The sequence below is a fragment of the Salvelinus sp. IW2-2015 genome, linkage group LG4q.1:29 (assembly GCF_002910315.2).
Source record: "Salvelinus sp. IW2-2015 linkage group LG4q.1:29, ASM291031v2, whole genome shotgun sequence".
NCBI lineage: Eukaryota > Metazoa > Chordata > Actinopteri > Salmoniformes > Salmonidae > Salvelinus > Salvelinus sp. IW2-2015.
The window spans coordinates 12,740,222-12,760,391 of NC_036842.1; the positions used below are offsets into that span (position 1 = coordinate 12,740,222).

General features: G+C 42.1%; 1 protein-coding gene across 2 annotated transcripts; it reads left to right on the plus strand.

The window, feature by feature from the left end:
• Positions 1–765: 765 nt before the first annotated feature.
• LOC111961464 (integral membrane protein DGCR2/IDD) lies at positions 766–18,415 on the plus strand. Of its 2 annotated transcripts, XM_023983757.2 has the most exons (11): positions 775–1,092; positions 8,565–8,597; positions 10,135–10,257; positions 13,334–13,420; positions 13,592–13,802; positions 13,915–13,991; positions 14,134–14,316; positions 14,553–14,756; positions 15,008–15,160; positions 15,386–15,622; positions 15,766–18,415. In XM_023983757.2, the coding sequence occupies exons 1-11, from the start codon at positions 1,011–1,013 to the stop codon at positions 16,002–16,004; spliced, it is 1,629 nt and encodes a 542-aa protein (XP_023839525.1). In that variant the 5' UTR covers positions 775–1,010; the 3' UTR covers positions 16,005–18,415. The 2 variants fall into 2 exon arrangements, with proteins under 2 accessions (XP_023839526.1, XP_023839525.1); XM_023983758.2 differs by lacking the exon at positions 8,565–8,597 and having other exon boundaries at positions 766–1,092.
• Positions 18,416–20,170: the final 1,755 nt, after the last annotated feature.

Here is a 20,170-nt window from a genome sequence, read left to right on the forward strand (position 1 = left end):
GGAAACTCGGGCGTCATCCATTTTCATAATGATTCATGACATTTTAATAGCCACGATAAATATGTTTACAATACTTATAAAAGCGGTAATTGTAGTACTCATCACTGCATTTTCTACCAGAAAGTTGGTTGGACTCTGATGTCACTCACGTAGGTTGTTGATACATTGCTGTTTTCCTAAATAGATCCCTGTACCAGTCCCACGGTACCTAACATCCTTACTAAACTTTAGACATACGAGTTACCCCATCCGGTCTCAGGGATAGCCAACTCTGTAAATTCCTTTGGTCTTGCACCTTATTTGTTGAACAATCTTTAAAAAAAAAGATATTACATTTGATGTTCTGGTGCCTCTAGCAATTCAGAAAGCTGATTGAGGACCTTATTACTGATCGATGTGTTTTGTTTTTTAATATCGTGTTTTTCTTTCTGCTGGCATTTATATTTATACTTTGATGTCTCTATTTTATGTAGTTAAGTGCTCATCTGTAAAAGAGACCTTGGTCTCTGTATGACTCCCTGATAAAATAAACGTTAAAAAAAATGCTGCTGTCCATTAGGTTAAGGTGTAGCATTATTTGCAATGACTCAAAACAAACCGATTAATAGAAAATGAATACTGTATCACTCTGGACACAATTAGGTTACTGTAACGTTCATATATACAGTCATTGACCGTAACACATTTCGTATACAATAACCAATGACTGTATGACAATAACTTTAGAAAACTCCGCCTCCAACCCACCAGCTGATAGGCTTTGTGGCCGTTTGGGATTGTTGTGATGGGAGGACGGAGCCATCTTGTTTTATTTCCGTTCAGGAATACATTGTTGGACAGGCCGAATGAAAAACAGGGCTTAATAATAAGGATGTAGCTCGTTATCTACCATATATTTTCATGTTTTTGAATGGCTAGGAACTATCTTTGGCGCTGATAGGTCAGAAGCAAACGTTGGATCTCGGTTTAATTTATTTCTGAGTAGAGGAGTTACTATGAATGGAGGATAAATGTTGCCAAAGGCTGACAGCAGCAGTTACGTCCTTCTCTCTTTGCTCTTCGTCCTCACTTTAACAGACCCACCACGAACAGGTAAGACCAGTGAAATGCAATTGGTTGTCAGCTAGCTTGCTTATGTATGTAACGTTATACCCGTGAGCTATGGTAGGCCTAATTGTACGGGAATTTAGCTAGTGTAAATGGCGTTTCTAGCTAGCTTATCCACTGGTCTCAATTTTTGCCGCCGCCTTTAGTGAACAGCGCGCGGTGTGGGTTCACTAGCCCACTTACTGCGTAGTTATCTAACGTTAACGTATATCATTTTATTTTAAAATGACTTATGGGGACATATTTCAATATTGAGTTGTAACTAGTTAGATATATTTTGCAGTTCCATCTTCAGTATGGTTTACACTTTGCTGGAGAGAACGTTTACAAGTTATAGCTAGCCTGATGAAAGTTTAGCATTAACGTTACTAGTTAGCAGCTTTAGTTAGCTAACGTCGTTAGCTGTAGCTGCTGCACTTTATTTCCAGAACCCAGTACTATCTAGTCTTGTCACCTTATTAGCATTTTGACTTCGATAACAAGTTTAGTATCACAATACTCGATACCAAAACGATACCACGGAAAAAAATATTAGTCACGGAATCACACTTGATCCAGACAAACTCAGYTTGTAAATTAGCTAACGTTACTACTCTGGGCCCGATTATCAAAAAATCTCCGAGCTGTTTCCAAAACCCATCGTTATGTTACTAAAGTTGCACATGAAAACGCTCGTTATTTACGGACCGCCAGTAGAATAACTAACTACGCGCGTCGGTAGACGCTTTCCCCACCTACCGGGTCACTACATATCTCTGCTAAACATATAATCAATATGTTGCTAAACATATAATGCTAAACATATAATCAATATGTTTATCTGTCTCTGACCGCCTATGATTTTAAGAAGTTGACTACAAAGACAGTTGCCAAAGACTTTGCAATTGTTACAAACAAGCGAATAGTGCTGAGTGGTTAGTGTTTTTAAAAAATCAGTTCGTTTCGATTATTAAGAAATAATCACGTGTTCAGTTTCGATTGGGTTTAAAACAATTAAGTCCAATGATGGTAGTGACTGCCCATTATTGCTTATCACCTATTAACCATTTATTTACATTACTTTACATGAATAAAATATTTCAATGTTCTATATTACGTTTATTTTATTTGATTACTTTATTTAACTCCAAGTCATCTGATCTCTATAGAGCTGCTTGCTGTCTGACAATCACTATTTTGTAGTTCTTCAAAGTAACTAAGGCATACTTTTATGACGGCTGAATACCAACAATCTATCACATTGATACTGTATTTTTCAGGTAGAGATACCTGGCGAAGCAACAGCTGCTCTCTATATCCCCTCACAATCGCACATTCTTGTCTCTTCAGTAGCAGTCGTAAAAGAACAACAGACTGGACAAGTAGACGCTCAATGGATTATTGTCATTACAGTTAATTACCACGGTTTATGCGCAAAACTATGTAGAATATGGGCATGTTGGAAACTCCCTACAACATCCCACAGTTCAGGCTAGGTCTGACTTTTATCTCTAGAGAAACTGGGCAATGTTCACATTGGGCTCACAGGGGGAAAAAATAACAAAAAACTAAAGGGAATTCAAATGTTTAGTTTAAAAACCAAAAAATAACTGACATTTCAGTTAGTCACTCTGCACTGCAAATAAATGATACAAATATGCTTCAAATGAGAACTGAGATGACTGCATTCAGAAAGGTTACATAAGCATATATAATTCAACAATATTGAAATTAATTTCATTTTCATTCAATTGAGATCTATTTTGCTAATTGTAGGCTGCCTACTGTCTGTCATTTTTACCTCTGTTTCATGATGTGTAACAACAGGTGTGCAATGATGTGCCAAATCTTTATTTAGTGCATTATTATAGGGTAAACTAAGCATTAGAATAAGCCGCCTCAGAATTTGCAGCCGTGGTAATATCTTTGTAGGAGCAGACCCATTGTCAGTATTGTGGAATAATTATAATGTTAAGGTACGATTTGAATGGATAAAGCTGCTCTGAGAGCAGCGCTGACTTTCTTTCGTTCCTATCAGTATAGACTGTATGCCTCAGCGACGCACTTAGTGAATGTTCTCCCTGCTTGGTGTTTTGGCAAATGCATGTTAAGTCTTCGGCCATTGTTGGAACGAGGCATCGTTAAAACAATCGTACGCCTAAATTCCATCACTATCGGGAAACTGGGCCCTGTTCAATTGTTGGACATCTTTTGAGTTCAATATCATTACATTGGAGAAAAAAAATCATCAAAGTCATTTTTCAGAGACAGCCATTTATGCATTAATGAATCAATTATGCAATCATACAATCAATTTGACTTTGGTAAAAACAATCTAACTACATAACAATATGGTAAGCATTTATTTGAATGGTAAATCTCTATTGATAAACAAGATGTAGCCTATCCACAATACCGTTGAATGCATATTCAATAGGAATGCATGCATGCACTGGCTTATTGAGCTTGTTTTGGCTGATTACATGGGGCTACAGTTGACAATCAGTTTTCCTTCCACTGGAACAATTAATTGTTTTTCTCTAGGCAAGAGGAGATCGGCGATAATCTTTGGGAGAAACGTGAGCGGGAGAGAGATCGAATAAGTTAATGTTTTTTTGTTGTCAATCAGCTTTGAAATCAATCAGCATATTTTGTGCTATGGTTTGCATGTTATCGCAAAGTGCTACGTTAGTGAATTGATTTTAGCTGTCAGCTAACAAGGAAAGTTGGCATACAAAGCTGGAAGCTACTGGTATCAATTTGCATTTTAGTGTTCTAGCCTGTGTGGATATTGTTTCGATAACACTTTCAACATTTTTACACGCCGTGTCGCGTTATTCAAGTGTGTTAACTTCTGTGTAGCATGAGTGAGGAGCTGACATGATGCAGCCCAGACTCCCAGTGAGTGAAGCGGTTCCTCAGGACCGGATTCAGCTAGCAATGAGTAAGTGGAGCAGGACCTGTGAGCTATAATAAGGGGTCGGCAGCGCTGATAAACGGGGCTTGATCTGTGAGACATTTGACACAAGTACTGAAAGTAACACATTTTTCATGATCTAGTAACGAAAAGTAGAGAAGTTTCGGTATACCGGCCAACACTACTAGCTAGCTATACTGAACAAAAATATAATCGCAACATGTAAAGTGTTGGTTTCATGAGCTAAAATAAGATCCCAGAAATTTTCTGTACGCACAAAAAGCTTATTTCTCTCATTTTGTTTACATCCCTGTTGGTGAGCATTTCTCCCATTTGCCTATACAATCCATCCACCAAACAGGTGTGGCATATAAAAAAAGCTGCTTAAACATCATGATCATTACACAGGTGCACCTTGTGCGGGGGATAAAAAGGCCACATTTGTCCGTTTGTCACACAACACAATGCCACAGATGTTTTGAGGGAGCGTGCAGTTGAATGTTTATTTTTCTGCCGTAAGCCGCTTCCAATGTCATTTTAGAGAATTTGGCTGTACGCCCAACTGCACTCACAACCGCAGACCACGTGTAACCACGCCAGCCCAGGACCTCTACATCCGGCTTCTTCACCTGCGGAATCGTCTGAGACCAGCCAACAGGACAGCTGATTAATCTTTTTTAATTTTTTAAAATAAATGCACAGAGATACTATGACGAGATCCTGAGGCCCATTTTTGGGCCATTCATCCACCACCGTCACCTCATGTTTCAGCATAATGCACAGCCCCAGGTTGCAAGGATCTGAACACAATTCCTGGAAGCTGAAAATGTCCCAGTTCTTCCATGGCCTGCATACTCACCAGACATGTCACCCGTTGAGCATGTTTGGGATGCTCTGGATCGACGTGCATGACTGCGTGTTCCAGTTCCCGGCAATATCCAGCAACTTCAAACAGCCATTGAAGAGGACTGGGACAACATTCCACAGGCTACAATCAACAGCCTGATCAACTCTATGCAAAAGAGCTGTGTCGTGCTGCATGAGGCAGATGGTGATCACGTCAGATACTGAATGGTTTTCTTATCCATGCCCCTACCTTTTTTATTTAAGGTATCTGTGACCAATAGTTGCATATCTGTATTCTCAGTCATGTGAAATCCATAGATTGGAGCCTAATTAATTAATTTGTTGCTTTTTTATTTTTGTTCAGTGTAATTCGCAAGCTGCATTTCAGCTAGCAAACAGGCACGCAAAGCAAACTTTAGATTGCTATGTCGCAGGAGCAACACAAGACTGGGCCATCTGCTGTTTTTTTTTTAGCTATTGTTTCATTGTCCTAATAAGTAACCTAAAGATAATTTAGACTAGCTATTGTTGATTGTTGCCTTGAAACATTATTTTTGGCCAAAAGTATGTGGACAACCCTTAAAATGAGTGGATTTGTTATTTCAGCCACATCCGTTGCTGACCGGTGTATAAAATCAAGCACGCCGCCATGCAATCTCCATAGACAAACATTGGCAGTAGAATGGCCTTACTGAAGAGCTCAGAGACTTTCAATGTGGCACCGTCATAGAATGCCACTTTTCCAACAAGTCAGTTCGTCAAATTTCTGCCCTGCTAGAGCTACCCGGTCAACTGTAAGTGCTGTTATTGGGAAGTGGAAACATCTAGGATCAACAACGGCTCAGCCACGACGTGGTAGGCCACACAAGCTCACAGAATGGGACCACTGAGTTCTGAAGCGTGTAAAAATTGTCTGTCCTCTGTTGCAAACTCACTAGCCAGTTCCAAACTGCCCCTGTTCGTCGGGAGCTTCATGAAATGGGTTTCCATGGCCGAGCAGCCGCACACAAGCCTAAGTTCACCATGTGCAATGCCAAGCGTCGGCTGGAGTGGTGTAAAGCTTGCCGCTGTTGGACTCTTGGAGCAGTGGAAACGCGTTGTCTGGAGTGATGAATCTCGCTTCACCATCTGGCAATCCGATGAACTAATCTGGGTTTGGCGCATGCCAGGATAATTCTACTTGGCCGAATGCATAGTGCCAACTGTAAAGTTTGGTAGAGGAGGAAGAATGGTCTGGGGCTGTTTTTCATGATTAGGGCTAGGCACCTTAGTTCCAGTGCAGGGAAATCTTAACGCTACAGCATACAATGACATTGTAGACAGTTCTGTGCTACCAACTTTGTGGCAACTGTTTGGGGAAGGCCCTTTCCTGTTTCAGCATGACAATGCCCCCTTGCACAAAGTAAGGTCCATACAGAAATGGTTTGTTGATGGTGTGGAAGAACTTGATTGGCCTACCGACCTCACTAATGCTCTTGTGACTGAATGGAAGCAAGTCCCCGCAGCAATGTTCCAACATCTAGTGGAAAGCCTTCCCAGAAGAGTGGAGGCTGTTATAGCAGCAAAGGGGGGACCAACTCCATATTAATACCCATGATTTTGGAATATCAGGTGTTCTAACACTTTTGTCCAAGTAGTGTATTTGTCTAACCTCATAAACCATCGCCTGTTAAACTGCAAGTGGTGGAAGAACCTATTATTGACTTAACCTCAAGGTTTTAATTTGGGGGCTGGGTGAGAGCTTGATAGGGAAGGACATTCAACAAGCATGGCACTTACACAAATAACTGATTGGCTGAGCGAAATTGATAAAGATTGTTGGAGCTGTTTTGTTAGACTTCTGTAGTGCTTTTACGACGTTATCAATCATAGTCTGTGGTATGGCTTTACACCCCTGCTATATTGTGGATAAAGAGTTACCTGTCTAATAGAACTCAGAGGGTGTTCTTTTTAATGGAAGCCTCCAACATAATCCAGGTAGAATCAGGAATTCCACAGGGCAGCCGTCTAGGCCCATTACTTTTTTCAATCTTTACTAATGAATTGCCACTGGCTTTAAGTAAAGCCAGTGTCTATGTATGCGAATGACTCAACACTATACACATCAGCTACTATAGCGACTATAGCGAGTGAAATTACTGAAGGACTTAACAAAGAGCTGCAGTTAGTTTCAGAATGGGTGGCAAGGAATAAGTTAGTCCTAAATGTTTCAAAAACTAAAAGCATTGTATTTGGGACAAATCATTCACTAAACCTCAACTAAATATTGTAATAAATAATGTGGAATTTGAGCAGGTTGAGGTGACTAAACTGCTTGGAGTAACTCTGGATTGTAAACTGTCATGGTCAAAATATGTTGATACAACAGTAGCTAAGATCGGGAGAAGTCTGTCCATAATAAAGTGGTGCTCTGCCTTTTTAACAACAATATCAACAAGGCAGGTCCTACAGGTTCTAGTTTGTTCGCACCAGTCGTGTGGTCAGGTACCACAGAGGGACCTCTGAAAATGACAATTGGCTCAGAACAGGGCAGCACGGCTGGCACTTAAATGTACACGGAGAGCTAACATTACTAATATGCATGTCATTCTCTCATGGCTCAAAGTGGAGGAGAGATTGACATGCTGAATGCACCTAGGTGTCTGTTTAAACTGCTTGGACACCCATGCATACCCCACAAGACATGCCACCAGAGGTCTATTCAATCAATCAAATGTATTTATAAAGCCCTTCTTACATCAGCTGATGTCACAAAGTGCTGTACAGAAACCCAGCCTAAAACCCCAAACAGCAAGCAATGCAGGTGTAGAAGCACGGTTGCGAGGAAAAACTCCCTAGAAAGGCCAGAACCTAGGAAGAAATCTAGAGAGGAACCAGGCTGAGGGGTGGCCAGTCGTCTTCTGGCTGTGCCGGGTGGAGATTATAACAAGTCCAGAACAGACTATGGGAGGCGCACAGTACTACATAGAGCCATGGCTACATGGAACTCTATTCCACATCAGGTAACTGATGCAAGCAGTAGAATCAGATTGTTAAAAAAAAAAAAAGCACCTTATGGAACAGCGGGGACTTGGAGATGCACACATGATAAGACACMCGTGCACATGGATGTTGTATTGTAAATATGGGATAGTGGAGTAGTGGCCTGAGGGAACACTAAATGTATTGGGTAAAGTGTTATGAAATGTAATATATAACTGCCTTAAGCTTGCTGGATCCCAGGAAGAGTAGCTGCTGCTAATTGGGGCCTTTAATAGATACAAACACGGGTGGTTTTGGCCGACTTGCTTCGTTGTGAATAGCCTAGGCTACATTCTTTTATTTATATATACACACACACAATGTATGGCTCCAACCTAGGTTACATTCTATGCGTCCATGTAAACGGGATGTTATTACAAAAAGACAGAACAAAAATGTTCAACTTTTATTGGAAGAGTGTGTGGTCCTGGTGACTTTTGGGTCAACTCAAACATCAAAATAACAAATGGTTAAATACCCAAAGTTTCCTCGGTTACATTGATCTTTGCTCAGAAATGGTATCTAGTGAATGCGACGTGAAATACGAATGACATTTTCTGTAAAACCTTTTTTCACATGTTGTCATTTCTGTCATCATACAGTTCCCTCCCCTTTGTGGTGGAACATTCCAAACGGGGAATTTTGAGATTCAAAGGGTTAGTTCATCAGAAATTTCTTTTTTGTTTTGTTTCAGGTCCACGGCTAGCTCTGGCAAGATTATTGTCGGGTAAGCAGCATCTCCTTTTAGTGCAGTGGATGTATAGGTCTGCCAGGCTCCAGCTATTTGGGTTACTCATCTCTATCCTCAGCTTGTGCCTCTGTTGAATCTTCCCATTCACAGCAGTGCTTTGTTTTTCCATTGAACTCAGATATTTACTCTAACAGTTATTTTTTATATGCTTTCAACTCCTTTAACAATATTGAACTACCTTCAAAGTATCCAGTGTGATTGTCTAGACGCCAGGCCTATATCTGCTCAGGGCCATAGTGAGAAGAGTTCTAACTGCTTTAGAAAGCTAGGCCTAATACCATCTCACAGGAGAACCCCTGATGCAGTGGCACGTCTCATGTTAATCACACATGGCGCAGAGACGCTGACCCACTTAACTCTGCTTCTCTGTTACTAAGGAATATACAGAACTGCCAAAATAAAGGAAATGCCAACAAGCGTCTTTAATAGGGCGTTGAGTCACCAGAACCGCTTCAGTGTGCCATGGCATAGATTTGAAGTGTGTGGAACTCTTTGAGGGATGCAACACCATACTTCCACAAGAATTTGGTGTTTTATTGATGTTGGAAAACGGTCCCAGACGCTCCAGAGTCTCCCATAAGTGTTAAATTGGGTTGAGATCTGATGACTGAGACATACACCCTTTAAACCCCCTATGCTCCTTTGAGAATAATGCCCAGTTGCCCATTAAATTTGGCTACAATGGCTAGAAGAGAGGGCTCTTCTAGCCATTGTAGCCAAATTTAATGGGCAACTGGGCATGATGGGATGTTAATTGCTTAATTAACTCAGGAACCACACCTGTGTGGAATCACCTGCTTTCAAAATACTTTGTATCCCTCATACATTTTTTATTTTGGCACTTACATTTATGGCTAGACACTAAATAAGGGTATATAGTAGGCCTATGTCTTGCCTGTCATGACCGCTTTAAGCTACATCTTTTTTTAAATATATATATTTTTTTATAGTGGCCTATTTTAGATAATTGTTATGCCCTGATACACGTCCCTCATTTCTCCTGTTTCTCATATTTTTGTTTCTAATCGCAGTTCTCCAAAGCACTCACAATGATGACCCCTGTTTGTTTCTAGTTATAAGGATTTTCGTCTTGTATCTATAGCTAGTATCTACTCTGATTTTTATTTTAACCACCAGACCTGAATTGATCTCCGTCAGAATACTTGAGAGAGATTGCTGCATAACTGAATTCCAATAAATATTTTGTGTTTTTCCCTTGATGCTTTCTTTTATTAATTTTGTTTCCCAGAAAACTTTCATTATTTTAAGCATCGGTTGCATTGTTAATGTAATGTTTATGATAAATGGTGAAACCCTTATTTCTTATTTATCACTAGACATGGGCAGGTGTCTAAGTAATGATCCTAAAAGCTGGAAATGCTCAATCTTCCATAGACTCATGTTTTTATAGTTGGTAAGCAAAACTGAGAGACCAAGAGCTGTGTTGTAGTGGCCATGTCAAAACTACTGGGGGCTCTGTGTGATGTTAGCCTCCCTCTGTGCTGTGTTTCAGAGCTGCGCTGCAGCCCTGGGCAGTTTGCCTGCCTCAGTGGGAAGATGCAATGCATCCCCTTGTCCTGGCAGTGTGATGGCTGGACTGCTTGTGAGGACAAGAGCGATGAGTTGGACTGCCCCCGTAAGTAACACCTCTTCAACCCTGTACCTAGACCTCATCCTGAACTCTAGTCCCTCTCCCTAACAATCATGATACTCTATGTCCATTTATATTGTGTTGCATGCTCCAAAGTGAAGGACAGAGATTTCGTACATTCCCCACAATACTATAAGGCTCATCTTGAACAGCAGTCAGAGCAGCTCTAGACATCTTAGAAAACAACTTTCTAAATGTCATGGGAACCAACAAACTCATACGTGCATATTTTTTGTTAATGTCTTTCATTTAGAGCTTTGTATTTTTAATCAGTTTTGGGAAGATCAAATAAAAAACTTCACGTGCCAAATACAACAGGTGTAGACTACTGTGAAATGCTTATTTACGAGCCCTTTCCCAACATTGCAAAACATGTTAAAAAAAAAAAAAAAAAAAAAAGAGGAAGATTTTGCAAACAAAAAAAGAAGTTACACAATAAATAAGGCCAAATACAGTGGGGAGAACAAGTATTTGATACACTGCCGATTTTGCAGGTTTTCCTACTTACAAAGCATGTAGTCTGTAATTTTATCATAGGTACACTTCAACTGTGAGAGACGGAATCTAAAACAAAAATCCAGAAAATCACATTGTATGATTTTGAAGAATTAATTTGCATTTTATTGCATGACATAAATATTTGATCACCTACCAACCAGTAAGAATTCCGGCTCTCACAGACCTGTTAGTTTTTCTTTAAGAAGCCCTCCTGTTTCTCCACTCATACCTGTATTAACTGTACCTGTTTGAACTCGTACCTGTATAAACTGTACCTGTTTGAACTCGTACCTGTATAAAAGACACCTGTCCACACACTCAATCAAACAGACTCCAACCTCTCCACAATGGCCAAGACCAGAGAGCTGTGTAAGATTGATAAAATTGTAGACCTGCACAAGGCTGGGATGGGCTACAGGACAATAGGCAAGCAGCTTGGTGAGAAGGCAACAACTGTTGGTGCATTATTAGAAAATGGAAGAAGTTCAAGATGACGGTCAATCACCCTCGGTCTGGGGCTCCATGCAAGATCTCACCTCGTGGGACACAATGATCATGAGGAAGGTGAGGGATCAGCCCAGAACTACACGGCAGGACCTGGTCAATGACCTGAAGAGAGCTGGGACCACAGTCTCAAAGAAAACCATTAGTAACACACTACGCTGTCATGGATAAAAATCCTGCAGCGCACGCAAGGTCCCCCTGCTCAAGCCAGCGCATGTCCAGGCCCATCTGAAGTTTGCCAATGACCATCTGGATGATCCAGAGGAGGAATGGGAGAAGGTCATGTGGTCTGATGAGACAAAAATAGAGCTTTTTGGTCTAAACGCCACTCGCCGTGTTTGGAGGAAGAAGAAGGATGAGTACAACCCCAAGAACACCATCCCAACCGTGAAGCATGGAGGTGGAAACATCATTCTTTGGGGATGCTTTTCTGCAAAGGGGACAGGACGACTGCACCGTATTGAGGGGAGGAAGGATGGGGCCATGTATCGTGAGATCTTGGCCAATGACCTCCTTCCCTCAGTAAGAGCATTGAAGATGGGTCGTGGCTGGGTCTTCCAGCATGACAACGACCCGAAACACACAGCCAGGGCAACTAAGGAGTGGCTCCGTAAGCAGCATCTCAAGGTCCTGGAGTGGCCTAGCCAGTCTCCAGACCTGAACCCAATAGAACATCTTTGGAAGGAGCTGAAAGTCCGTATTGCCCAGCGACAGCCCCGAAACCTGAAGGATCTGGAGAAGGTCTATATGGAGGAGTGGGCCAAAATCCCTGCTGCAGTGTGTGCAAACCTGGTCAAGAACTACAGGAAACGTATGATCTCTGTAATTGCAAACAAAGGTTTCTGTACCAAATATTAAGTTCTGCTTTTCTGATGTATCAAATACTTATGTCATGCAATAAAATGCAAATTAATTACTTAAATCCAGAAAATCACATTATGATTTTTTTGTTTTAGATTCCGTCTCTCACAGTTGAAGTGTACCTATGATAAAAATTACAGACCTCTACAGGCTTTGTAAGTAAGAAACACTGCCGATTTTGCAGGTTATCAAATACTTCTTCTCCCCACTGTACAAGGGGTACCAGTACTGAGTCAATGTGCAGGGCTATGAGGTAGATGTAATATGTACATGTAGGTAGGGGTTAAAGTGACTATGCAATCAGGATAGATACACTGTTGTTACTCTGTTTATGTGGAGAGTGTGAGCATGTGGGTAGGGTCCAGTGAGTGTGCATAGTCCGTGTAAGAGAGTCGGTGCAAAACAGGGTATTAAGTCTGGTTAACCATTTTGATTTAACTCTTCAGCAGTCTTATGGCTTGGGGGTTGAAGCTATTCAGGTGCCTTTTGGTCCTAGACTTAGTGCTCCGGTACAGCTTTTTGTGTGGTAGCAGAGAGAACAGTCTATGGCTTGTGTGGCTGGGCTCTTTGCCAAATTTTCCGGTCCTTCCTCTGTCACCGCCTGGTATAGAGGTCCTGGATGGCAGGGAGCTTGGCCCCAGTGATGTACTGGGCCGTCCGCACCACCCTCTGTAACGCCTTGCGATCGAGGACTGTGCAGTTGCCATACCAAGCTGTGATGCAGCAAGCCAAGATGCTCTCAATGGTGCAGCTGTAGAGCTTTAATGTGGTTAGATATGGCAGTAGTAAGCGATAGAAGGAAATCCTATTGTTTCCGCTACTTAATTCCTGAACTAGCGCTGATCGCTGGCTGCATCATAGGAATTCTGGAAAGGATTGGGTACACACACAGCATCTGACCTCCATAAAACAGCCATCTTGTTTCATCTGGACTGTGTACATATTAGATTATTTGATAAATTGTAGCAAAAGCAGTCAACATTTGACTATTTCTTGGCATGAGAAATAACTAATGTTGATGACCTGTGACTGGGCTAAAAAGGCAGTTTCTCCATCCCCTAATAAGAAGTTCCTTGAGTCCAAACAAAGTTGTCTTCAGAAGGTTTTTTTATGATCTTCAGCCAGTAGCCACTACATTCCTTTTACGGAAACACTGCTTACTCTGGTATCTCTCTCTCTCTCGGATCCTCCCTTACAGCCATGAAGGATGAGACGTTTCACTTTGCCAATGAGTTTGACCAAGTGGAAGATGTCATCGGCGTGGCCCAGCCTATGCGCTTTAACAGTAAGACCCCACCTAACTACCTCCATCAGTCATTCACTCAGTACTCATCTAAGATGAGCTAGAGAGATTTTAAAACAATATCTAAACTACTGGAAGTGTTGCTAAAAGAACAGATGGAAAGCTTTGTTACTGGACACTGTAGGAGCGCTAAAGCACCTTTCTCCTCCACAGAGAAGTGCCCAAGTGGGTGGCATCACTACGAGAAGACAGCCAGCTGCTACAAGGTATACCTGAGGAACGAGAACTACTGGCAAGCTGTAGACACATGCCAGAAAGTCAATGGCTCGTTGGCGACTTTCGTTACCAACGAGGAACTGCAGTTCATCCTCAAGATCGAGGTGGATTTTGACGAGAAAGTGTGCGAGCGCAGAGACCAGTGCAAGTGAGTATGTGTTTGCTAAGGATGGGTTACATGATGTGATATAGTGTTCATCTGAAGGCTGATGCTTTACTGTCCCATGGTCTTTATTTCATCCAATTTCTCTCCGATTCAGGTTCTGGGTGGGTTACCAGTATGTCATAACCAATCGGAACCATTCACTGGAGGGCCGTTGGGAGGTGGCTTATAAAGGTGGGTGCAGTTAAAATGAATGAAAATAGGCAAAAGGGATTAGTTGAACTCAAGGAGCACTCATGGTCATGCTCAAACAACCAAAGCAATAAACCTGTATTTGGTTTAGGTTAATCTTGTTCCCTTCTCTGTTCCTTTTCAGGGTCGATGCAGGTGTTCCTCCCCCCGGAGGGCCTGACGAAATTTGGAGAGGCATCTCCGACCCAGGACAACGTATTCTGTGCCCAGCTGCAGCGCTTCCAGATCAAGAGCATGAACGAGCGCGGCCTTCACAGCTGGCATGCCGAGAACTGCTACAAGAAGTTCCCTTTCCTGTGCAAGAGGAGTATGTCTGCTCTTATTAAAACCCAATGACCTATGCAGCTTCACAAGAGGTCAAAGTTGCTTGATTGTAACAAGTGTAGATGCTCAGTGGAAATCTGGTTGTTTGAGTCATAATTCTGTATCAAAAATATTGGGTGCTGTAATGCGTATGTAAATTAGGGAAGTCCAGCATCCTCAGTTAGTGTAGGTATAGTTTTTGTTTGGTTCTGGTTGTAAACCTTTGATTTTCTTTAACAGGGCAGACATGTGTGGACATAAAGGACCAGGTGGTGACTGAGGGGTACTACTTCACGCCTAAGGGGGAAGACCCGTGCCTGAGCTGCACATGTCACGACGGCGAGCCAGAGATGTGTGTGGCCGCACTGTGTAATCGGCCGGAGGGCTGCAAGCACTTCGGCAAGGACCCCAAGGAGTGCTGCAAGTTCACCTGCCTGGACCCAGGTACTGCCTAAATACTCACAGTTCCCTATTAAAAAAATAAAAAATAAAAAAGAAGGGAAAAAAAGAAACTATGGATGTTTGTGAATGTCACACAAGGTGGCGCTCTTAACACATCTCACTTGTCATGTGCCTCAATGTTTGTCCCTGTAGTTTCAGAAGATGGAAGTAAAAGGACAAAAGTTGAGAAACGGTTGTATAAAAAAATTGATAACATTTGCATTGTATTAGAATCTGGACACTCTGTCTTTCAGAGGGCAGCAACCTGTTTGACTCCATGGCCAGTGGGATGCGTCTGATCGTCAGCTGTGTCTCGTCCTTCCTCATCCTCTCTCTGCTGCTGTTCATGGTGCACAGGCTCCGGCAGCGCAGACGCGAGCGCATCGAAACACTCATTGGAGGAAACCGTAAGCAGCATATAATCGCACTCATACGAACAACGTATGTCACCAAGCTCACTGCCATCCCTTGAAAAAAACGACCCCTTTTGGCCTTTTTAGCAAACCCGGAACACCTCTCCTAGCTAGCCTGTATTAGTCTCAGGTACTTTAGTGTATTCACATTTTATTTGTGAGTATCCATCTACATTGGTTTCAAATTGTTGGAAATGTTGTCTCCTTCTCTATCTTCAGTGCATCATTTCAACCTTGGGCGGCGAGTCCCAGGCTTTGACTATGGCCCAGATGCTTTTGGCACTGGTCTCACTCCCCTGCACCTCTCTGATGATGGAGAGGGAGGTGCATTTCATTTCCAGGAACCTCCCCCACCCTACGCTGCCTACAAATACCCAGACATCCAGCACCCAGACGACCCCCCTCCTCCCTACGAAGCCTCCATCAACCCCGACAGCTTTCTCTATATGGACCTGGGTAGGCCTAAAATAACTTATGGACCACCCTATTGTTGTTACCATGATTTACTCACTTCCTGTAATTGAACAGTTGTGATTATTATTAGATACAATGTTAAGTATCTAGCTGTTTCTGAACCCTGTCCTCACTGTTCTCCACAGCACGCCATGGAGTTCAGATGATTCCAAGTCAGATGAGGGATGTGGTAGATGCCATGACAGATGCCCCACCACCACCTGTCCCCGAGCCAGACTCTGTGCCAATGTCCTCCCAGGAGCGGGAAGATTCCATCGACAGCAGTACCCTCCTGGTGGAGCCTGACACCCCCACTGACGGCCACGTCCCTGACTCCATGCCTGCAGACTGCAGCAGCAGCTCCTCCCTCAGCACCATGGTATAGGACTGAGATGAGGGAGAGGGGAACTGCTACGGTCTGGACCCACAGATTGAGAGAGGTGGACCGTGTCAGACAGGTCCATCATATGGAGGGTGGACTGGAGCGGACTGGTCCATTTAGTTAGAGGAGAGGGTGAGAAGAGACTGGAATGGCAAAGGGTAGAGGGTAGAGACTATCAGGATGGATTGAGGGACCAGTCTATTCCTTGAGGTGTGCAGCGGTGAGGAGAATCGGACTGGTATGTTTCTTAAACAGGTAAACTGAAACCAGTCGGGTGTCTGTCAGTTGAACTTGGAGAAAATGGTGTGAAGCAGACCACTTTCTTACAGGGGAACACAGACCGGTGAAGAAGGATCTGGAAGACTGATGAAGACTGATTATTCTGTACAGAGAACTAACAGCACTACACCGGGCCGAGGAGGTTGAGTTTCTGCTTCTAGTTTTCATTGGACAAAGCTTTTCAATTGTATTGTTTGAGCTTGATGCTCCTGATGTAAGTACTACCTCGGGCATTACACCAGGTAATAATGGAGTGGGTAGATGGCTTGTGTCCTTTTGCTTATATCGTGGAGGCAGAGCTTGGATTGTCATTTGTTGGACTTAGAGACCATCACACACAACTCAAAGCATCGAGTGCTTCTGCTCTCCCTCCCTACTAGATCTCAAAGTCTCCTCCACGAATGAAATGCATTATTTTTCCATCACAAGCACCGCCTCTGAACTGGGATTTCTGGGCTCTCCAATCAATCTGATATGCTAAGACGTCTTCCAGATTGATGGCACAAATTTGAATAGGAAAATGAAAGGTTCTGCTACAAAAGTTTTTTTAAACTTGCAAAAATATTTAGGTACGGTTAGTGTTAGCTCCAACTAACACACTGCTATTACTGTGTTTTCTGAGGTAAATGCTACAACTTTTCAAATAATCTTGCTACAGTATTGAATTTCATTTTATGAGTTCTAATTGAAGTAGGTTGAGTATTGTGCCCTTTTCTTGGGTAAGAAGTAGGCTGTGACTTGTTTGTTGTGGGATCTGAACATTGTTAAAGGGTCCCCCCACCATTGGTCAATGAGTTCACATCATGAAAGAGAATGGCGAATGAAGGTTAGCTTTTCAGTTGTAGCTCCTAGCGATGTGTAAGGGTAACTTACTGTTTTATACCCCCTCATGAAATTTGTAAAAGTTAACTTCTTAAGCTAAAAAAAGTGTTCTCATGAAATGATAATAACAATTAATACTAAATTAATTCTGTCTTCAACTGTCTGTACGTATGTGTGAGGGTTTATGTACACATTCATCAATTCTCATTTTTGGAAGCCATTGGATCTGTATTTCTTTTCTTACCAATGTACATTGTCATGTCAGTGTATTTAAGATTCAGACTATAACATGACATTGGGGATTTACCTGTTTAGGTTTTAATAGTAGCCTATATGGGATTGAGTGGTCAACCCCCTTTCTCCTGTTTCATGATGACGGACAGGAAAGTCTAACGCAGTAGTGAAAAAGCTACTAGGAAAACCACAATTTGTCCCCATTATGACAATCATTCTTTACACTCCTGATGTATATACTGTAGACCTGTGAGAGCCCTGTTGCTTGTTCACCTGTGGTGTTGAATGGTCATAGGAGTTGGAAGGCTACAATGCCAGGCCTATGAAAGCACAAAGGCCCCTATGAGGGTTTTGGAGTCAGTTTAGTCCAAGCCCTTACCAGCCAGGATCTGCATAGCATGGTCATCTATATGGCTTTAGTCTATCACCAGCAGCAATGAAATGGTTGAAGATATATCTTGAGAATTGCAGCTTTGTGTGTACTATGTGTTTATGTATGGTTGTCTATAGCATTTTTTTTTCTCTCTCTTTGGTAGGTCTCAAGTTGTTTTTGTTTTTTTAGCATAGACAATCCTTTTGTGGATTATCCAAGAAAATCATGTCTTGAATTGTTAAAAAAATAAATCTTAAACTTTGGTGTGTGCATGCGTGTTTGGGGGTCAGATCTCAATATTTGGTTTGAGTGCGTTTTCAGCTTGTTTTAGGGCCTATAGTGCATGTTTTAGTCTTTAGGCATGCTGAGATTTCCAACAGATTTTATAATTTAAACAAAGTTCTGCTCATCTTTGCCCAGGCTTAGCTCAGAGGCTTGCCTACAGGTTGATATAGATAAATGCATTGGAACCCCTGCTCCATCCCCAACTGCTGGATTTAAACTGTAGTTGATTTTGTTATCGACATGTTCAATGAGTTAGAACATGTAAAATGCAACTGTTGATACATTTAATTGTATTCTCTTTAATTTCATAGCTTTTAAATTGTAAAATTTTTGTTGCTTCTTTTGCAGGGGGCTTTTGTGTATTTTTCTGAGTTAGATGTACATCTAACCAAATGCCAAATAAATTGTATCATGAAGGACAGATGCCTGTTGTCTCAATTTGGGTAAGGACTCTGAGAAGGTTAAGCCTGTAGTTTTAGCAGAGAACTTGAGACCATAGATGGTTGACTGCGTACTTGACCGCAGTGGGTGAATAGGGCTACCTGCTTCTGCCTACGCTATATAGTGCCTTCAGAAAGTATTCAGAACCCTTGACTTTTTCCACATTTTGTTACGGTACAGCCTTATTCTAAAATTGGTTAAATTGTCCCCCCACCCCCCCAATCTATGTACGATACCCCATAATGACAAAGAAAAAAATTATATAAATCCTGTTTTTGCTATCACATTTACATAAGTATTCAGACCCTTTACTCAGTACTTTGTTGAAGCACCTTTGGTATCGATTACAGCCTTGAGTTTTCTTGGGTATGACGCTACAAGCTTGACAAACCTGTATTTGGGGAGTTTCTCCCATTATTCTCTGCAGATCCTCTCAAGGTCTGTCAGGTTGGATGGGGAGTGTTGCTGCCCAGCTATTTTCAGGTCTCTCCAGAGATGTTTGATTGGATTAATGTCCTGGCTCTGGAGTGGCTTCCGTCTGGCTACTCTACCATAAAGCCTGATTGGTGGAGTGCTGCAGAGATGGTTGTCCTTCTGGAAGTTTCTCCCATCTCCACAGAGGAACTCTAGAGCTCTGTCAGAGTGACCATCGGTTATTGGTCACTTCCCTGACCAAGGCCCCCCCCCATTGCTCAGTTTGGCCGGGCGGCCAGCTCTAGGAAGAGTCTTGGTGGTTCCAAACTTCTTCCATTTAAGAATGATGGAGGCAACTGTGTTCTTGGTGACCTTCAATGCTGCATAATTATTTTGGGACCCATCCCCAGATCTGTGCCTCGACACAATCCTGTCTCTACAGACAACTCCTTCGACGCCATGGCTTGGTTTTTGCTCTAACATGCACTGTCAACTGTGGGACCTTATATAGACAGATGTGTGCCTTTCTAAATCATGTCCAATCAATTGAATTTACCACAAGTGGACTCCAATCAAGTTGTAGAAACATCTCACGGACAATCAATGGAAACAGGATGCACCTGTGCTCAATTTCGAGTCTCATAGCAAAGGGTCTGAATACTTATGTAAATAAGGTATTTCAGTTTTTTTTTTATATMAATTTGAACACAAAAAAATACTGTTTTTGCTTCTTCCTTTATGGGGTATTGTGTGTAGATTGCTAAGGATGTTATTTAATCAATTTTAGAATAAGGCTGTAATGTAAGAAAATGTGGAAAAAGTTTGCCCTTTGCTGTGGGTCTGCGTACTTTCCGAAGGTACTGCATTTCACTGAGTTCTCTTGATTTGTCAAGGAAATCCCTCAGCCGCTGTAACCAAATGTCAGGGGGATTAAGATGAGATGTGGGAAATCCCTAAACGGTCAGTTGTGTGTTGCTGACAGAGAAGGGAATAAGGGGTGCCCTGTAAGTTAATTCTCCTCCCAGGCTATAGGAGATGGGTTTATCCGTCTTCGCTCCAATAAGGCAACTTATCTTCACAGTGAGGCTGAAACCAAAAAATGTACCATTTATTATTCAGACCATGTCAAGCATCAGTAGCCTATTACAGCATATGTTTTCACCTGAAATTAGGCCTATACACCTATACCTGTCTGTTCCTTCGACAGGCACCCTTTATCGGCAGACCACTAGGAGATACATTGACAAAATAAACAGTGCTAACATTTGACATATTCCAACCTGCTACTTAATCGTTTTTCTAAAAAAACAATTAAAAAACA